Source organism: Macadamia integrifolia, chromosome 14, assembly GCF_013358625.1.
Source record: "Macadamia integrifolia cultivar HAES 741 chromosome 14, SCU_Mint_v3, whole genome shotgun sequence".
NCBI classification, from domain to species: Eukaryota; Viridiplantae; Streptophyta; class Magnoliopsida; order Proteales; family Proteaceae; genus Macadamia; species Macadamia integrifolia.
This window is the reverse complement of record NC_056570.1, coordinates 2,625,614-2,646,252: the sequence shown is the minus strand read 5'-3', so window position 1 is coordinate 2,646,252 and position 20,639 is coordinate 2,625,614. Positions and strand designations below refer to the sequence as shown.

Genomic DNA, 20,639 nt, shown 5'->3' with positions numbered 1-20,639 from the left:
AAAAAAAAAAAAAAAAGAGAGAGAGAGAGAGAGAGAAGAAACAACAATATGACGGTGATATTTTGTTATTGTTCTCATGGCTAAATTGATGATGGCTAGCGGGTGCCATTCAAAGAAAAGGAAGAAGCATTTATCTGTTTTGACGAGGTGATCATTCTGAGTGAGTTGAGAAACTTCGGTGGATGCTTCCAAGTTGCAGTTCAGAACCGCTTTGGGAATCTCTACATTGTGCCAGAACAGCATCCACTGAAGTTAAATGCCTCTATTGGAAAGAGTTCAGGCGCGAGTCATAACTCTGCCATCAGTCATGGTAAGTTATTAGTGATGTGGGCTTATAGTCGTTCGGATGAATTTTCAATATCAGAGAAATTTAAATAATGATTCCAAGAAAGGCCAAGTAGTTACAAGTATGCCAATCTTTAGACAAATGGGAACTTGGGACACTAATGTTTCTGGTGTACCAAAAACAAAATATACAGATCTGGATTTACTGTAACAATGTTGCCTCATTTAGGAACTTTTAAAGAATATTATTGAGCACTATTTTTACAGACAGAGATCGACATGTCCAATTAGCATTAAGACTTTCACCAAAACGTATCTGCTACCTAGTAAACTTGGAGAGATTCTGACACTTAAAATCAATGAAAAGGTTGTGACACATACTCCAAGTGTACCACTTATTGCCTCTGTCAAGTTGCTAAAATCAAGGCTCAGAGTTTTATTTGGTGGTATCCACGGTAGTCCACTATTCTGCAACACTGATTTCATGTCAAAGATTTTGGACACTAAAAGCATTGAATCAGAAGAGGTGAAAAATAAAAAGAAGGCAAAAATATAAGCAGGATGAGATTGAAAAGAAGGACCAGCCATCCTCGGGTTCCATCTGCACCATCTTTAATTGCATAAGCAGCTTTGAAACCGTTTGCAGTGACCAATTCGGCAACCAATTCAGAACTCCCATCAAACCTGGTTTTAGTCACAGTTCCAGCAGAGTTTAGAAAAGTAGTCTCCATTAGCTTTGAAAGTAAATATTTGTATCATCCAATATGACAATAGTAACAGTAGACACAGGTTAAAATTAGGCACCAGACTTTATTTTTAGGGATACATTAAGTTTTCCCCACAAAACTATAGATGCCTTGATCTCAGGTTTCATGCGTAAGATCCCACATCGGCAGTGAGTCGGATCCCCATTCTGTACATATACATGGTAGTACCTCCACTTCACAGACCGGTTTTTGAGATGGAAATCTACATCATGAAGAAGTCATATTAATTGGAAGATCAGCTACTCAAATGTGCACGCCACACAATCCAACTATGGCATATACAGGACTATTCAGAGGCTAGGCATTTCTTTGCTCCACTGGGTTTGGAGGTTTGTTGACAGATCAAATCACTCGACCTAGGACTGTCGCCCCCCAGTGAACTTGGCCAGGCTTGTTACAACCCTTATGATAGCAGAGTGTTCCACACCATGTTTCTCAAGTCTTGAAACATATCCAAATGCTCAAGTGGTCATGACTCATGATTCATGGCTCAAGAGTATTATTGGAGTTCCTCCATAGATCTCCTGAGAAGAGATCCTGGTCTCATGGTTATCCCCCTACGGAGGGAGTATAACCGACGAGTCTATGAATTCAAAATTTATTGACAACTTCATACAACACAATAATGATTCACATTTCTTACACTGCATTAATGATACACTGAATCCCCATTGTTTATGCATTAGTATGCAAAAAAGGGTGCACGAGGCTTCCGTCACACTGGCGTCTGGGGAGGGTCATAATGTATACAGCCTTCCCCTGCTTTGGGGAGAGGCTGTTTCCTGACTCAAACCCACAACCACTAGGCCGCAATGAAGCAATTTTACCATTGCGTCGAGGGTCATCATGCACTAATGTTGAGATACTGTGCCGACATGACATAGATCTGTATATGTTTCACATATGCGCTTAGCCTCTTGCTGTGATTTGGTGGGAGGTTTCAGGGAGAAATTTGGATCCTTCAAGACGCCCTGAGATCCTTGAGGCGCGGAAATGACAAGAACACACTGTAAGTACTGAATGGAGTGATGCATAGGAGAAACTAATAAGACAATGGTGGTTGGTCCTTTCTAGAGTTTTCTCACACATTATGCTTTTGTTCATAGATACCCAATAGTAGTCACTGAATAGTACCTTACCAAAAAAAAAAAAACTGAATAGTAAGAAAATTCTTATCAAGAAAATGCTATGAGTAGATAAAAATTAGACGACTGTTAGGCAAAATATCAAATAAATTCGATACTGTTTAACCCCAGAACAGAGTGGTTGAGTGGTTCTAAACTTGTAATTCTATAAAGAATATGATAACTGAAATCAGGAACCTTTCCAGATTCACAAATTAGTAATTGGTTTCTGTAGAACTATAAAAGAACAAAGTAATAAAAGACAGAAAAACAACAATCACAGGGTTTTAGAATTTTACTTGTCTAGAATAATCAATGTAGTATTTTCTGGTTCTTTGAACTTCAAGCTCAACTTCTTCAAGAACCCCAGCTTGTCTTGACCATTATATGCAATCGACAGAGGTTTCTTCTTCAATCCTCGAATATCTGGGCTACCCACTTCCCGAAATTCTACAGGGGACCTTATATCAAGCAATTGAGCTTCAACATCTTCTGCCAATTTGGCATAAGCATTCTTTGCAGACTCAACACCCCAAGGCTTGGGTTTCTTCAGAACCTGAGATAAAACTAGTGGAAGAGCTAAAATGGTGGCTCCACCAACAATAATTGCTGGGTTTTCTACTGCAAAACTAACAACCCCATCAACTAAAGCACCCACGTCAAAATCAGAACCATTCTTTGATGTAGATGATCCCGTTGATTGCTCCAGAGCCTCCTCATATGAGAGAGCTCTTGCAAGTCCGCTGCTAAAAACAGAAGAAAGAACCACTAAGCTCCCACTGAAATTCCTTGATAGAACTTCTGAAAATTTTGATGGGAAACAACCCAAATTAACAGACTTAGAGAATTTAGCTGTCGATCTTGGAGGAAGTGAACAAATCTTCCCGGGTTCTGTCCTCCTATCAGAAAGAACTGAAACTGTATTCAGACATGCTGCATTGAGGATCTCCATGGCATAATTCTATACCACAAGAAATTGATCCAAGCTCTCAAGATATTGACAGAAAAGCTTCCATTCCTGTGAGAACTGAAGGTCTTGAAATTCCTTGTTTCCTCTATTTTTGATTTTTTTTTGGCAAGGTTGGAGGATGGAGAGCTTTGTTTCAGGGATGGTTGGGACAATTGGGCAGAGGGTTGGAGTGGAAGCAGGAGCTGACATGGAATTGGAAATGGGTATACTGCCAATAGAAGGATTACACGTTGCACATGAGGATGAGATGTTGTTGATTCCCTGTCAAATGTGGGAGTTTCTTCAAAATGTGTGGCTCAGAGATGAACACTTTTTGAAGATGATGAAATCTCTAGAACCCAAACTTTGATTCGTTAACGAGGATTTGGTTGATGAATAATTTGCACTTATTACGAACAAATTCCTTTAGATAAATCAACTATTGAATATATATATATATATATATATTTTTTTTTTTTTTTTTTTGGGTTGGGGGTGGAAAAAGGAAAAACGTTTATCATGTAGATATAAACCTATACTTACAACTATACTTTAATATTTATTTTATTTTTTTAAGAACATTATTGTTTCAACAAAGTTTTCCTTTACGGCCGCAGTAGATTCACCACACGGATTGAAGGGTCAGAAGTTCCACCTTCCCCTTTCATCGAATGATCTAAATTTTCGTTCACCATGGATGTAGGAAAATTCTGTCATTTTCATTTCAACTTTTAAGATGTTTGTGTGAATAATTGTAGAATAGCTGCTAATGCTGTTGGTTATATTTTCAGTACTCTTAAATAGTAAAACTTTTTTATATATTAAAAAACAATGTTAAACCTTTAGGGAAGAGATGGGTAAGTGGGGTCTAGGGGTAGATAAGATTCATTGGGCTGGAATCAAGCTGGGTTGATTTAGCTGAAATTTAGCTTATAAATTGGGACCCAAATTCTAAATCCAATCTCGGCCTGAGGCATAGTACTATTATTACATGTGAGGAGTAAGGACAATTATTTAGCGTAGCTGGTGAAATGTATGAAGTTAAGCCAATTCTCACTAATAGGTCTCCCATTGGAGTCTCCTAGCCCTTACCTTCCCTCCCTTTGATAAAGTAAGTATCATCTAAGGAAAAAAAAGAAAAAAGAAAAAACTATTATTACATGTTGGCTTTCACTCATATTTATGTAAATATGAAGGACAAGCCATGCCATTGTGGGCCAAAGCCTGGTACTCGTAGCACCAGTGGAGCGAATGTCCACCCATCTATCGAGTTATCTAGATATGTTTGATGGAGTTTGAATTATTATTTATTTATGGGAGAGGGATAGGTATACCATCGATATCAAGTATACAAGCGGATAGCACCAATAGGATCACATGATGGAGCATCATTCAGGAAGGATATGAGGGTTATTTCAATAAATATGCTAGTATACTTGATATTGGCGGCATATCCAATATTTTCCACTTATTTATTTATTTATTTTTCAAAGGAAAAGTTTTTCCTATAGCCCAAGGTGAATAGAAAATTTTTTCGTCCAAAGTAATTTGATATTATGGTTGAACTCCTACAATAATCAGTCTAAATATTATTTTCCATATTATCAATAAAAGTCTGAAATGCCTTTTATGGATTCAATCAAGGGCTAAATATTGTGGATTAAGATATTCTCTCTTTGATGTTGATGAAAGAAAGCTTGGTTGGTTCTTAAATATTGGGTTTAGCCACTTCCATCAACGTAAGGGTTTTGTTAACTATGAACAAGAACATTGATAAACCGAAATTGATGGTTCAAAATCGAACTAAATCGTAAATAATTGGTTTCCTTTTATCTTTATAATTTAATAATTGGTTCAATTTTGGTTTTAACTTAGAAATTTTAAACTGATATTCCTTAACAAGAAAGAAGTTTCGTGATAAGGAGAGTGAGAGGGAGTGATTGAGATGAGAGGCAAAGAGTTTTGACATTTCCCTTCTATCTTTTGTTCTCTCTTGCTCTCTTGCTCTCTCGCTTTCTCATCTTTTGTCACCTTTTTATTTCTATCAACTTTGATGGAATTCTACACTCTTTCAATACTAGAAATTTGCAGATTTTTCAACATTGGTGCCCCTACATATGTGAGTATGAGTGTGTGTGTGTGTGTGTGTGTGTGTGTGTTGGGGAGGGGGATGCCTTAGAATGGTCCACTCTTGTGGAAAGAGGCTAAAAAAGGGAAACCAATTACTAATCAGTTTTAACAATAATTGTTTATCGCAGTTGGTGAGCTGTGATGTGCAAAAAACCCATGTTCACAAGGAGGTCTTGAGTCTCCTAATTGTTACCTATTTCATTCTTTACAAAAAAAAAAAAAAAAATCAGTTTTGATTTGACAAAATTGAAACCAATTGATAATCGAACCAATTTGATTTCAATTTCAATTTATATTTGTTGCTTCTTGAATTAAACCAAGATCGAACCAATAAATTGAAACCAAACTTATTTACATCCTTACTTATTAGGTTTCCAAGGCTTGGTACTTGAAGCGCCATCGGAGCAAATGTCCACCCACCTATGGTCATCTAGACAAGTTTTTTTTTTTACTCAATTGCGATGGGAGAAGTGTCTCCTATAACCTAGGGCGAAGAGAAAATCTCTTCATCCAGGGTAATTTGATGCTATGATTGAACTTCTAGAATAATTAATTTGAATATTAATTTTCACATTATCAACAAAGGTCTAAAATGTTTTTTTTTTTTTTTTTTTGAATTCAATCAAGGGTAAATCTGGTGGATTAAGAGGTTCTCTCTTCACTTTTGGTGAAGAAAACCTTGGTCGATTGTGAAATATTGGGTTAATCACTTCCTTCTACATGAAGGTGTTAACTATGAACTAGAGCCCATAAATCGAATCGAAATCAATGGGTTCAAAATTGAACTAAACTGTAAATAATCGGTTCGCTTTTGATTTTAAAATTTAATAATTGGTTCAGTTTGATTTTAACCGAAAAATTGTTGTTCCAAAATAATGAACCGATTAAATATTATAATATTTCTTATCAAGAAAGAAGCTTCGAGATAAAGAGAGTGAGAGTGAGAGTGACTGACTGAAAGAGAGATTTTGACCTTTTCTTTCTTTCTTTTCTTCTGTCTCACTCTCTCATCTCTTGTCGCCGTTTAGTTTCTATTGAATTCAATGGAATTTCACTCTTTCAATACTAGAAATTGTAGATTTTTCAGCATTGATTCCCTTATGTGTATGCTTGCGTTTGGTTCGGGGGAGGGGAGATGATGAATTATTGCAACCAAGGAGAATAATAATCATGACCCTTTTTTTTTATTTTTTATCTTCTATTTTGCTAAGCTCGAATGGCCAGCTTATTGGGGGCACTAGTGAGGTCATATGCAAGAAATATGAGGCATCAAAGGCATTGTTTCATTAGTATGGTACTAAAGTGAGAAATTGCATGTATTGCTTAGAGCCCGTTTGGTATCGTTTCTGTTCCAGAAACGTCGTTTAGTGTCAAAAACAAAAATTCCAGTTTCTGTGTCAAAATGCAGTTTTTAAGCGAAAAAATGGTGTTTCAAAATTTCAGATTTTTATCGGGAACGATATATTTTTTTTTTTTTGTAAAATGGAACGAAACTGGAAAGACGGAACTCCATTTTGGAGTTCCGTCCAATCTCGTTTTTTCAGTTTTTTTTTTTTCACTTTTTGTTCCAAAAAAACAGAAACATACCATAAGTGCACCAAACAGAAGATTCCATTTTTTCGTTCCAATAGAACGAAAAACTCCAAAAACGTTTTTTTAGAACGATACCAAGCGGAGCCTTAGTGTTCCTTACAATAAGTTTTGGGTTTTCCAAAGCGGAATAAGAGTCTTTTAGTTGTCCAATATTTGTTCCTGAATTGCTATTATTGTAGATAAATTTGATGAATCAATCTAAACCTTTATCATCAAGAAGCCTGTTTTGCATTAGTCAATTGTTCAAATCAGACACCATTAAGCTGTATAGGTCCACTATATTACCTTGTTAATACAAGTCTTTGAAAATTGAGGTATTTAACTAATAGCCTGTTAAAGGCCCATTTAGCCCAATACCTGGCTGTATTGGATCATGCTCGCCCAATGCTGGCCCGACTACATAAACTAGTGGTCAAGTGCAAGTGTTATAACTGAGCTGACTCGATTAAGCTTAATTGAAACTAACCAAACCCAACCAGTTGACACTAGTCCCCACTGGCTGTTGTTGTGACCTCTTCCCTTCTCTCTCTCTGAAACAGATGTTGTGGAGAGAGTACATACCTTTTTTTATCATTTCCTCACAATATTCAAGAACTTTTTGATGAGATGTGACTTTGTGATTGGACTCTTATATCATTATTTCTCCCTTGCAACTTCTGTTATACGAGATCAAAAATAACCTTCCCATGCTAACCAAAAGGTTCATATCTTCATGGTGAGTAGATTTTCTTAAAAATAGGAGAAAATAAACTGAGTCTAATAAGACATACCATCATTCAACTAACATTGGATTTAAAATTTTTCCTCACTAAAAAAATTGCTACAGCAGAAACAATTTTTGGAATTATAAAAAGGTGTTTGATTTTTCTGTTTTCCTAAACATTTTCAATAGTGTAGTTGGGTCTAAGATATGAGTGAAGGCACGATGTAGGAGGCATGCAACTCACGAGTGAAGGCATGACGTTGGAGTTGCAGGTATGCTTGAGCTTCAGAAGGATGAAGGCAATCTGAAACTGTGAGCTTCGCACAACCAGGTTGGTATCGCTGCATCTAGATAGCGAGAAGTTTCAACAATGGGTTGGGGTTGGGGTAGGGTAGGTCAAATAAAGTATCAGGTTTTTCACAATTTTTGTCTCTCCCACTTGTTTCTAGAAACAGAAAAACAAGTTTGACTTGTTTCTTCATTCCTGTTTCTAGATACGTAAATAGACATAAAATTATATTTCTGTTTCCAAAAACAAGTGAAACGAAACAGAAAAATCAAACGGTTTTTAAAGTGTTTATCTATTTCTTAACACAGAAAAAGGGAAAAATACGTTTCAAAAAACAAAATCAAACGGGCCCTTCGCTCAATTAAAAATACACCCAAAGCCCTATTACATTTTTTCTTCTTATTTGGTCTCATCATGTTCGCTACTAATAGGGAGACTGCCAGAAAATCAAATAAGAAGAAACATAGTATATCTGTTATCTGCGTGCCTGTCTCCATTGGTGCTTTCCGGGGAGAGAGCAGATAAAAGAGGAAGTCTTGATACTAAATTCCTTAACCTCTGAAAGGGAAACAGGACCCAACAGTTCTTATTAGATCTTTCCATTGGTGCCATTGATTGCAGGTTGGGGAGTTTTGAGTTCTACTGATCCATTGGATTCTATGTCCATCTTGATTGGTTCTGCTTTGATTCCCTTCTTCCGGTACATGAAGTATAGCATCAGCTGGAAGATACCCAATGGACATCCAATGAGGTTCGGACACTGCCCACCAAGAGAAAATCAACAACAATGTCAAATAATTTGGCATAGAAATGTTTTTTATTTTTTGTTTTTTGGGGTGCAAGGGACCCACAAAGGAGTCAAGGAAAGGTCCCAAAAAAAGGCTAGAATGGGGGCTCAAGAGGGCCACAATTAGGGGTGTCAATCGGTCGGTCTAGGTCGGTCTTGGTTGGGCCTCGTGATGTCCTCAGACCATGACCTGCTTATTTAAGGAATGAGTCGGTCTCAGTTGGATTCCGGGCTTTAATCTGGCTTCTCCTAATCGGGCTATAATCAGACCTTACATTGGTTATGTACCAATAACGCTTTCAATGGGCTTCAAACGGTTTTTTACTTTTCTTAGATTTAAGATGCTTTAATTTATTTTGTCAAATCATCAACAATTTTGAAAAGATATTACACTTAATTACCGTCAATAATTGATAAAAATATCAATATATATATATATGCTCTATTCTATCCCACAAAAATCAAAATACCTATATACACGGTTGGTCTTGTAAACGGGCCAAGCCGGAGGCCCATTGGGCCTACCCATGCACCGTGTACTACCTATTTATAAACAGGCCGAGCCTAGGCCCGACACATTTATTAATCGGGATGGTTCAGGTCGGGCCATAAATGTATCGGGCTTGATCGAGGCTATTGGTGCAAGCTTGGAATTGACACCCCTAGCCACAACCTTCTTGGAAAGCAGAAAAGATACTAATAGTTCTAACCAAGTCCATCAAGCACTAATGCCTTGAGCAAGATGTTTGTTCAGGTCATCGGTGCCTTTATATATTTGAGAAGTTATCTCCACTTAATGCCATGAGATTTTGATTGGACTCTCTAACACCAGGCCTTAAAGTCTCTGAGGGATTATGGTTTTGTGAAAAAATAATAGATGTATGTGAAAATGACTTGAATACAGACCGTAAGGAAAAGATCATGACTTAGTAAACCATATGTCATCCAAAGTAAACTAGCCAAGAATGAGAAGAGGGATAAGTAGAACGGCATGAATTCCACGCTCTTCGTCTTCATCACTTTATTCTGTAAATGACAATAATACAAATAATACAAATGGCTTTTAGTGAACTGAAAACTTATACATTCTCATAAAATAGTATAAATTTTTTTTTTAATATAATATTTGAACTTGGATAGAACTTATTTTTAAAATCGAAGCTAGTTCTAAGGAGAGGGTGCCCAAATGCTTATATGCCTTCATATTAAGCTAAAACCCTAAGGAAGGGCAAAACACATTTGAAGGGCCCCATTACAGGTTTAACCTAACCACTAGAAATTTCTATTGCTTCTTGACATCATCTTCAATTTAAATTTGTTTACGATATACTTGTTTAATTGTATTATGAATATGTAACAAACATCTTATGTCAGCATACCATATCATAGACATTAAAAAATAATAATAAATAGGTTTGAGTTGGCCCATTCAGTTTTGTTACCTAAAATGAAACATCCTTGTACAATAAACTATTTAGAGAGAGAGAGAGAGAGAGAGAGAGAGAGAGAGAGAGATGGGCACTAACCGCAGCAACCAGTGGAGAGCCATACATGCCAACACAGGCCACGAGTCCAACGCTCCCAACAAACACCTTACGTTGACGATGGCTATGGAATGCAAATGTAGATACTAATGCGGTGATGCAAATTGCTGTTATCACAGGTACAGCTACCAAAGCAACCACCTTCTGCAGTACTCTCATTTCCATTATATTAATCATTCTCTTCCCATATTAAAAGTTTCACACTTCTAGAGAGAGAGAGAGAGAGAGAGAGAGAGAGAGAGAGAATCATGCATGGAAATAATCAAATGTAGCTAAGCTAGAAAATTACTTGCCTTGCCCTTTGCAGAAGCAAACCAGAAGTAGATGAAGATAAAGGTGGACTCCATAAGAACTCCAAGGCCATTAATGGTGACTAGAGGGAAATTTTCCCACTTGTTGCTCACTACAGGCAAACCATACCATGTGTACAAGAAACAATTGAACAAAGCAACAATGTAAGGGACACATGAGTACTCTTCAGTGCTTCTCTTCCTTATGACCCTTTTGAAAGTTAATCTGTTAAAACAAAGAACACAAAGTTATGATCTCATTTATAGTATTAATCAAATGGGTTTTTGAATACAAGAAAAGGAAGGTAGAGGAATTACATTGGTGCTGCAAATAGTAGCAAAGAAGTTGCGTTTCCTGAAACAAGTACCATGTAAGAATATACACATTCCTAGCTATGGACTTTTATTATATTTGGTATCATCAACAAAATGGCTAGAGATTGATGTAAGGAAATAAAGAAAACCATAAGGCAAAGGTACCCATTATTCCAACGGCCAAGTGCAAGGCATATCCCCCCATGGTTTTGCCTCTCCCAAGTGAAGATGGTGCTAACTCTCCCAAGGACTACAGCACTATAGCCTGGATGAGATGGAGAGACAGAGAGAGAGGATTTAGTTAATGATGTCCCAGTCTGTTCTACAACCCCTGAAGAAATGCATATATTTATATATAATGCAAAGAATGACATATGAGAGAGAGAGAGAGAGAGAGAGAGAGAGAGAGCTTAGTGGTGTCTATGTCCCAATAAACTTGTGGAAGGAAATCATTTAATAAAGCTCTTGAATTCCACCTAGAAGCTAGGGCTTTTTTTTTTTGATCAATAAAAAGAAGGCAAAATGAGATGGAAGAGGAGGGCACAAAACATAAGGAAATCCTTACTGTTTTGGTTCTTGGGTTAGTGGAACATGTCACATACCCTGTGAGGACTTCCACTACTAATTAATCCCTATCCACTTGAGATACATCTCTTAGCTGAACAGTGCAAATTTTCTATTCTCTTCTTTATAAATGATTGTGACATCTAGACTCATAACAGGGAATCAAAATATGCTCTTACAGACTCTAAGGCTGTGTTTGATATGCATTCCTATTATGAGAATGTACATTTTCATTCTGAAAATAAAGAATCTGTTCTTAACTTAGAATGAGAACATTGTTTAGATAAAATATTTGTTTAAAATGCATTTTTTTTTTTGTGAGAATGTTCAGACATTTTATCAAATATCTCATGGGCGGAGTTTCTTTGGTGAAAATCCCAAACAATATTACATCTATAACTCACAAATAAAAATATAAAATTTTGATTGGTTCCTTAGTTAGTATTGCTTACATCAAACCAGTAAAGATCGCTAGGAAAACATGAGATTCTAGGATTTTGGATTCAAGAGGAGGTCTTAAGAAAGAGAAAAAGATAGAGATTTAGAGCGAGAGAAGCGGTTTTTAGAGAGAGAAAGAAAAGTATTTTTTGGAGATTTGTAAGAATGAGAGGCTATTCCTTGGGAAAGAAGGTGCATTTCATAAGATTAGTGGCAGAGCTATTTTCATCGGGGCTATGCCAAGAGCTGGAGAATGGAGAATGCAGAATGGTAAAATATCCCATTCCAAAATGGGCTGTATTCTTGACCATGTTCTAGAATTTTGAGAATGTAATGCTTACCAAACAATGTTTTTAACAGTCCAGATTATGTTCTTGGCCCATAATGCATTCCAAGAATGCATACCAAACACAACCTAAAATTGCTTTTTTTGTGGCTAGAAATTAAATGAAATAGAAAATAAATAGATAAATAAATAAAATGCCCAACTCATCTCTCCTCAAATGGGTATTTCCATCATGTGCTTTAATCGAACTATTAATTTAAGGACAAATATTAAAAGAATAGAAAACTTTCCATCTTTTGTTAGGATTCACATAGAACTTTTTCAAGTCCTTATAAGTCTTTATATCGGGATATTCACATCTGACATAACTGCTTTCACTTAAAACCAATATCTTTCTGAAGAGGGATAGGTATGCCGCTGATATCAAATATGTTATCTGATAGCATCAATAGGATCACATGATGGAGTATCATTCAGGAAGGATATGAGGATCATTTCAGAAAAAGAGAAGATAGAGATAGACACAATGGGTGCTAGCATACTTGATATCGACGGTATACCCAACTTTTTTCATATATATATATATACACGATAAGTTGAAGAATTTTTAATAAGTTGAGTAAGAACATTGAATTAATTTTTTTATATTAATTCTTGCATGGTGAGTCCTCATTTGACAGAAAAAGGTAAGAGTTCAAGATAAAGGAAATAAAGCAAACCCATTTGCTTGGAATTAGTGGCACGTCTCCTTGTGCTGTTGGGTTTCCCTTAAAAGGTTCTGTATTTATCTTTTTCTAAACTTTAGGATTCTGATGTCTTATTCATATCAGTGTCCTTGAGTACTTGAATACTATTGAAATATAGAAAAATGATATTATGATGGGACACCAAGTAGTGGTTCAATCACTCCTATTGATGCTAACTTGGATCCACATAATAAGTTCATTCTTCAAAGCTATTAATCAATTTTAATTACCAGCTGGAAGCACTCTTGATGGAGACAAATGACAAAAATCTTACCCATCAGATCTCTTTGGATTATAAAGTGCAAAACCCTTCTCTCTATCAATATTTTGCTGAGTTGGGGAAAGTCTCCACCAGTCTTCTACAACTCTACAATAGAGAGATATCTCTTCCCTCTTTAATATAGAGATAGATATCTCTTCCATCTCTCTTACACAAACAGAGTAAGAGTAGATGACAAGGCTATATGTACACTACAATATCAGATTAATGGGTGGGTGACAGTTATAAAGGTGGCATTGATGATGAAGGGTAACAGTCACTGCAACACTAGCCTTATAATCCTGTACTCCATGGGATGAGCTGATAAAGTGCCCTCCTAGTTCATTCCTACTGTTCCTCACCTTTATGACATGTGATGCTTCCATTGGTCACTACCTTGTTTTTTCCAAGCTCTTCTCCGGAGTGAGTTGGTTGGAATTTGTCTCATTGATACAGCTCTTGGGGCCACTGTCCCTAACCCACATGTCTTGATTGGTCATGGACACAGTAACTGAATTTGTGTATGAGGAAGATACTGCCAGGAATAAATATGTTCCAAGCGGACCATTAAAGATAGATGATAGTTTGTCATATATGAAGGCAAAAAGGTTCTCTGCATAGTTAGACTTTGGCCCATCTAGTTGTGATTCATGGAAGGATGACTTTGTTAATTCCCATTGTTGGATAGATGAGACATACTTTAGACTGATCATATGTTAAAGTAAGTGCGGAGCAAATTATATTTCCCTCCGTGTGTTGATACCTTTTGTTCTATATACAATTATATATTAGTTTTCAACATTTTTCTTTTTTTAAATTTAAATATTTAACTGATTTTCTGTAAAAACTTAACTCTAAGTAGAAAAAGATAAGAAATCAAGAACAAACAATCATATAATGAACAGAGATTTACGTGTGGTTCGGCCATATTTTCCTATGTCTATGGTGAAATGAGATTCTTCTTCACTGTCAATGGAGAATAGGATTATGATACTCGTCCTCACACCTCTATCAAATTGCTTACAGAGAAAGAATGATTGCTAAAGTATATAGCAAAACCCTAATACCAGAAAGTGTAAAATTACCATCTGTAAAAGATTCTCAAATAAAAAATTCGGGAATTGGGCCTCCTGAACCCTTGCAACCCCCCACGGCCCGCTTTTTTCCAAATGGAATCGCCGTTATTTAGAAAATATTACTAGTACTTCTTGGATTAAATTGCAACGGAATACAAGGCATCGTACCCCAACATTTTCATAGCTTTACATTACTTGTGGAAACTATGAAGCCTAAAGCTTAATATATGAGCAGGAGATCCTAGGTCCTATTCTAATCTACACAATAAACTTATATTGTAAGTATGATTACAATGTTAAATATTATGGGTAGTTTTCCTAAAAAGTTGAAATGTGGTAGATCAAATTGGGCCCAAATTTTATAAATAAAAGACCTCGAGTCTCTCTCTTCACATGCCAAGCTTCAGTCCAAATAAAGGGATAAAAGGGCTATGATTGGAAAAAAGGGAAGTGGTGTAGTTAGTGTGCCATTGGGTTGGTGGGGAACAATGGAAGGGGGACGATCCATTGATATCACATCAAAAATTGCCAACATGACAAACAAAATCTTGAATTATGTATAGAAACAAAACACACCATTTGTGTTCTTGGAGAGGTATTGTAGGTATATAGATAAAATCCAATACACTTGGGGGAGTAGAGGCAATCAAGTCTCTTAGGGTTCGCTAAGGGTTATGGTATCTTCTCACATCATTAGATGGTGAATGGATAAAGGAGAGTTGTCATCTAGATCAGGGTCTAGGACTTGTAAATATCTCCCCCTTTCAGAAGAGAAATAACTCTAATGGATAATGCAAAAGTCTACCTTAGATCTTTGGGCAAGTATGAAGTTACGCATGGAAAATGGTATTAGGCATCCATAACTTCCGATTGAAACCAATTTTCCTAGATCAAACTCTTGCTATATATATATATATATATATATTTGTGAAACTCTTGTGGTATACTTGTTGTTTATACATATTATGCACCTAATTAATCTAATTAATGCTTTTTACCCTAATTTAAAATTTAAGGCCAAAGTCCTAAGATTGACTTGCAAATTAATCAAATACCTAATATACTTTTTGGATCAAGGAAAAAATAACAACATCTAGCTCATGGCTGGATTAAAAATTTAGACATGTAAAATGATAGAATTACCCTTAGGGAGCCAAAATTCAAGACAAATGCATGAAACTACATTTGAATGCAAAAACCAGTTAAAACATGCACTAATAATATTAGAAATATGTAAAAGAAATAGACATACATAACCCTTAGCGAATTACCACGACAACAATAAAATGCAATTTTGTGAAAAAAAAAAAAAAAGACACGCATGTGCATGAAAAACTTACAAATTTTTTTTTTTTTGAAACATGATTATATGCATAAAACATGACTAATATGATTTTTTTTTAATTTTACTGCAATTTATTAATTAAAAACTAAAAATTACCAAAATGCCCTTAAGGGCAAAAAGGTAAAAAGGCACCTCTAATGCTATGACGCAGAGAGACTTTACCTGATATGAAGGAGATATTACAGGGAAGATTCATGCATTTTTTAAAAAAGTTTAGCACATCGGCAAGCAATTTTTAATTTTCTAATGGCAATGACCATAAAGGGCAGAAATGGAAACATTCACATACAAGACAACACATGCATGGGAAAATCATGTAAAATCTACATAGTAACATTTATATATATATATATATATATCTTGCATCATGCATATCATAGAGTTTAAATTTAATTCTAAATATGCTATATTTAATGCATTAAAGGAAACCTACTCTAAATGCAAGAAGGGAAATATGCATTAAATAATTAAACAAAAATTACATAATATCTAAAAAATATATTTTAACATCTAAAACAGTGGAAAACTACTTAACACATTATTACACACAGTGATTACAGCAAATCATGATTCAAATATTTTTTTTAATTTTGGGATTAAAATGGTCAAATGACCAAAATACACATAGGGGCTAAAACATTAAAAAAAAAAATGCATATATTCATGGTACAGATATGGAAAAAGTTTAAATAAACATGAAACATGTGAATACACATCATATTATTTTCCTGACTTTTATGGTATTTTGTTTTGCATTTTTAAAGTGAAAATATTTAAACACCCTTATAGGGAAAAATGGTAAAAACCTACCCAAGCATCGGAAGTCAATTTTAAACAAAGATACTAAACAGTAGCTGAATGTGAGAATTTTACTTAAAAAAAAAAAAAATCATTTTTGAACCCCTTTTAACCAAAATGACTAAAATACCCCTAGGGGTAAAAAAGTCATAAAAACAAGAATTTTGACCATTTAAAAATCTCAGAATACGTCAAATACATTATATTACATCATGCCTATTTCCCCATAATTTTTTAAGTTGAAAAATCCATTTTTACCCCTATTCAAAGAAGATATTAAAAAAATGTAAATAAAAATTAAAAAAAATAAAATAAGAGATTTACATTGTGTGGGAGTTTCCGGCTTACTAGTTACACATCTAGTTCTCCACAATCCGGTACCAAGGCCCACTGAAAAGCGGTTTATGTGGCAGTATACCAATATGGAATGTGCGTGTATGTAGGGATAGAAATGTAATTTTCCTAAGCTCTACAAGGCAAAAATGAGTGAGGTGAGCATAAAATGCATTTTCATTGGTTTTTCCAAGGGGAGAAGAAGACTTGGGAAATGAGATATATGGCTTCCCAAACTTAGGGTCTTTATAGGCCAAAGAAGGCGGTCAAAAGCCCATAAAATGGGCCCAAATTCGGGCTGAAAACTGGGCCGTAAACCCTGGCCATGCAGGGGGCAGGGGGCCAGGCCGCCTGCCCGAAGTTCAGACCCGCAAATACGGAAATCCATGTCCATCAAAATTTTAAAGGTGAAGAAGTTTGAATAAACAATTAGAAAATATAAGAAAATCATCTAAACCAAAATCGTTTATAAATAGTTTCGTTTAATATTTGAAGCCAATGATTAATGGTTCGATTTTGATTTTACCTAAAAAATCTTGTATCGAATTGAGTCAACCAATTAACACTGAAATCGAATCAAGTAACACCCTTATGCTGAAAAGCATAATCTAGGCCCTACGGGACTAAGGGTAGGCTTCGAATAAGTTTGGGCTAGTTGGACCAAACTTGCACCCCTAGTTGATATGGATATAAAATAATAGGTCCCATTATTTAACTTTATATTCTTGGTTTGTAGTGATAATTGGGCACCTGCAGAGGACCTAGTTAGGTCATTTAAACATATCACTCGAAAGGGGGAGTAGACACCATCATGAAACATGCCCTGAATCTCTTTTATGCTAGTTAAAGTTAGGTGGGTGAGTTAGCTAGGTTTATATGAATATGGAGGAGATGCAATTGTCTTTTTTTTTTTTTTTTAATTGCTGCCTATTTTATAATTGGTTTTTATTGTGTATATAATTGTAACCCCGTTTTGCAGAGAGAGTGTTTCTCAATTCTAAATTCTGACCACTAGGTCACAATGGAGAAATCTTATGGTTGTGCGTTAAGATCCTCAGTCTCCATTCCATTAGGTCGTAGGGAAGGTGATGATGCACATTTCTACTATACATACATTTAAATTACTTGCATAAAAAAGAAAAGAGTATGATCCTTGTTTTTTTTCCCCCTTATTATGGTAGAATTTTCAACAGGTGATGCTCTTGAAAGCTCTATTAGTCATCAAAAAATCCTTGTTCTTATGGTTGCTATAATTAGTGTAAATATTTCTAGAACGACCCAAGTATATGTTGTTAATAGATCCCAAGGTCCTCCACTTACATGTCTAATTTTAGCCCAATCAGACTTGTTTAGCCTTGCCCTTATCAGCCTATTACCCACTTGAAAGAAGCTAACCTTCTAATTCTTCTTGACTTTGCCTCGTTTGATTTAAAGGATTGGGTTCATCAGCCAGGTGGGAACTCACACGGGGTACTATTATTACTTTTCACTACTTTCAGTGAGAATTGAATGATTCTCATTCAATGATCTGGTTTATAGTTGTAGGATCAATATGGATCCGTAGAACTAGTCATGAGGTAGGCTTAAATACCCCTCATTTAAAAAAAAAAAAAAAAAAAAAATCTGGGTTGGTGTTGGGGACTTGGTACCTAATTAAATGCAACCAAAGTTTTATATAGTGGCCCATCCAGTGCCCATGCTTGGACAAAGCCTATTTGAAATGAACAAATATGCATGCAGGCCCAAAACAATAATTGGGTCAGGATGAGAGTGGGATCCCTGACCCTGTGACCCACCCTTCTTTTATTCTCTGAAAGCGATGGAGAATAAAGATAACAATGATTTCGGTTTGTCCGGCTGTGTTTGGTTGCCTCATTTAAATTGGCTCGACATCTATGGAACTTCAATGAGTTCAGTGATGCAACTGAACTCATTGAAATACAAGTTAATTTCAAAAAGGAGTGTCGGTCCCTGCTAAGGTCATTCTTAAAGCTGAAGCTTCATTCAATGAATTCAATAATGTAATTGATATTTCTGAAAATTGAAATACAAGTGTTGGTGCTCATACTCCCTAGATCAGATATATTGGGAGTCTCTTCCCTCCTCAAGGTGTGATCAAAATGAATTTGGATGCTTCTTTTATCAAGGAATCCTATTCAGGTGCTTTAGGATTTATTATTCGAAACTACTCTGGAAATCCCATGATGTCTGTCTCTGAACCAATCAAGACGCCTTCAATTATTTGTGGTGAAGTTGAAGCTTTTAGAGATGTAGTTCTTACTTCTATTAGTTTGGGTTTCTTTAGGTTCATGGTGGAGTGTTAACAACTTGGAAGTAATCCGGGGCCTTAAGGATCCAATTACCCATGCTCCTATAGAGATCAAGCCTATCATTGAGAATATATGTTTCATTTGTGCCCTTCCTATGAATGTTTCTTTTCATCATATCCCAAGGACAGCTAACAATATAGCCGATACCCTAGTTAGGAAAGGCTTGTTCATTTGATTAAGGACAACTTGGCCTAACTCAACTCCTTCACTTATCCAGCTCTACGAAGCAAATACCTCGGCATGTAACTGGTTTACTTATCAATAAATTTCTCTTTTCACCAAAAAAAAAAAAGCAGCTATGGAACTTATTCTCAAGCACCTTGTGCCCTTTTTCCTAAAACTGTTTTAGGCTCTATGACTTTGGGATTGGATTCATCTTTTATGAGATAATATCTCATAAAAACCCTGAGGATGCCTTTAATCATAAAATGTGTGTGTGTGTGTGTGTGTGTGTGTGTGATATTTTGTATTTCATCACTTGTATTTGTGGGTTGATTTCGAAGGATCGTAATTAAGAGTCTGTAGGACTCAAAGAGTTTTTTTTTTTCAAGTGCGACATAGGTATTTCGACAATATGTGCTTATGCAAGGTTTTGCAAAATATTTGTCGCGAGAAGGTTTTCTCTGTAATATGGAAGAGGCTTAAGGATGAGAGGTTGAAACCCTATTTCTCCATTAATAACGAAACAAATCTCATCACATCGTGGAATCAAGTAAATCATTTATATTGTGTGAATTTTTATTTATGATTTCTATGCTTTTCTACATCACAAGATAGATGCATACTCTAATTTTTATCCTTTAAAAGCGAGGGGCCACCAACTTCTATTATAATATATATGACTTTTATTAATTAATCTTTACTGTTTCCTCATAAATAAATTAACACAAACACCAATGAATAATGAATGACCAAACCCCTTATCCCTATCCAATGAGTCTGAGCCTTTGAAATGAGGAGAACCATATTGGAGGCTGGAGCTCTCTAATGGCAACCTTACCAACCTTTCGTCCTTTCAGGTGAAGTTTTAGTTTTTACCAAACCCCCGAAGGGGCTTGTGATTATTTTTAATCCGTGGGCTCTCTCTCTCTCTCCAACGAAATAGTTGATTATTTTTAATCCGTGGGCTCTCTCTCTCTCTCTCCAACGAAATAGTTAGGTTGAGTGAGAATGGCTAACTGGCTAACCTTATCTACTCTCAAGAATAAAGTCTTAACCTTATCATTGGGGTGTTCAAACCGCCAGATGGAAAGGTAGGTTGAGACTTTTATTCTCGAGAGTAGATAAGGACAAAGCTCAAAGACAAACACCATCTGGTTGTAGACTGGTACATGCAAAGAATATATTTGGATTGTGTTTGATATGTATTCTTAGACTATTGTGTCTTGAACGTAATTTGAAAAATCTGATTCCTTTCTTCTTTATAATATAAATTCTGGGTTTAGATTGCATTCTGAAACTCAGTCCATTTCTTCCTGATTTTCTCATTCAGAATACGTTTTCATACCCATAATCCCCACCACCACCAAAAAAAATAAAAAATATCCTAGATTTAGGTGGGCTTGAATGATGGGTCCTAACCTATAATGGAAGGTCTATCATATTTCATGCCTTCTCTTACCCAACACCCATGACCTGCTTAAATTAAATAAGAACAAAACTAAAGCTGGAGACAAGGAAGGGGGGGG

General features: G+C 35.8%; 2 protein-coding genes across 5 annotated transcripts in view; both read right to left on the bottom strand.

The window, feature by feature from the left end:
- Window positions 1–3,351, bottom strand: part of LOC122061849 (rhodanese-like domain-containing protein 4, chloroplastic) — a 6,573-nt gene extending 3,222 nt beyond the window's left edge. Inside the window, exons 1-3 of one of the 2 annotated variants that reach the window (XM_042625351.1) lie at window positions 2,476–3,338; window positions 867–969; window positions 667–753 (exon numbers count right to left, since the gene is read on the bottom strand). In XM_042625351.1, coding sequence (XP_042481285.1) covers window positions 667–753; window positions 867–969; window positions 2,476–3,128 — 843 coding nt within the window. In that variant the 5' untranslated portion in view covers window positions 3,129–3,338. Of the gene's footprint in view, window positions 1–666; window positions 754–866; window positions 970–2,475 lie in introns of both variants that reach the window. The other variant, XM_042625352.1, reaches the window with a different exon arrangement.
- Window positions 3,352–8,096: 4,745 nt separating this feature from the next.
- LOC122061419 (bidirectional sugar transporter SWEET3b-like) overlaps window positions 8,097–20,639 on the bottom strand; it is a 13,631-nt gene continuing 1,088 nt past the window's right edge. The window contains exons 2-7 of one of the 3 annotated variants that reach the window (XM_042624668.1): window positions 10,942–11,041; window positions 10,780–10,816; window positions 10,465–10,687; window positions 10,154–10,315; window positions 9,534–9,653; window positions 8,097–8,600 (exon numbers count right to left, since the gene is read on the bottom strand). In XM_042624668.1, the coding sequence (XP_042480602.1) occupies window positions 8,430–8,600; window positions 9,534–9,653; window positions 10,154–10,315; window positions 10,465–10,687; window positions 10,780–10,816; window positions 10,942–10,981 (753 nt within the window). In that variant the 5' untranslated portion in view covers window positions 10,982–11,041 and the 3' untranslated portion in view covers window positions 8,097–8,429. Of the gene's footprint in view, window positions 8,601–9,533; window positions 9,654–10,153; window positions 10,316–10,464; window positions 10,688–10,779; window positions 10,817–10,941; window positions 11,157–20,639 lie in introns of those variants that run through there. The other 2 variants (XM_042624667.1, XM_042624669.1) reach the window with 2 other exon arrangements.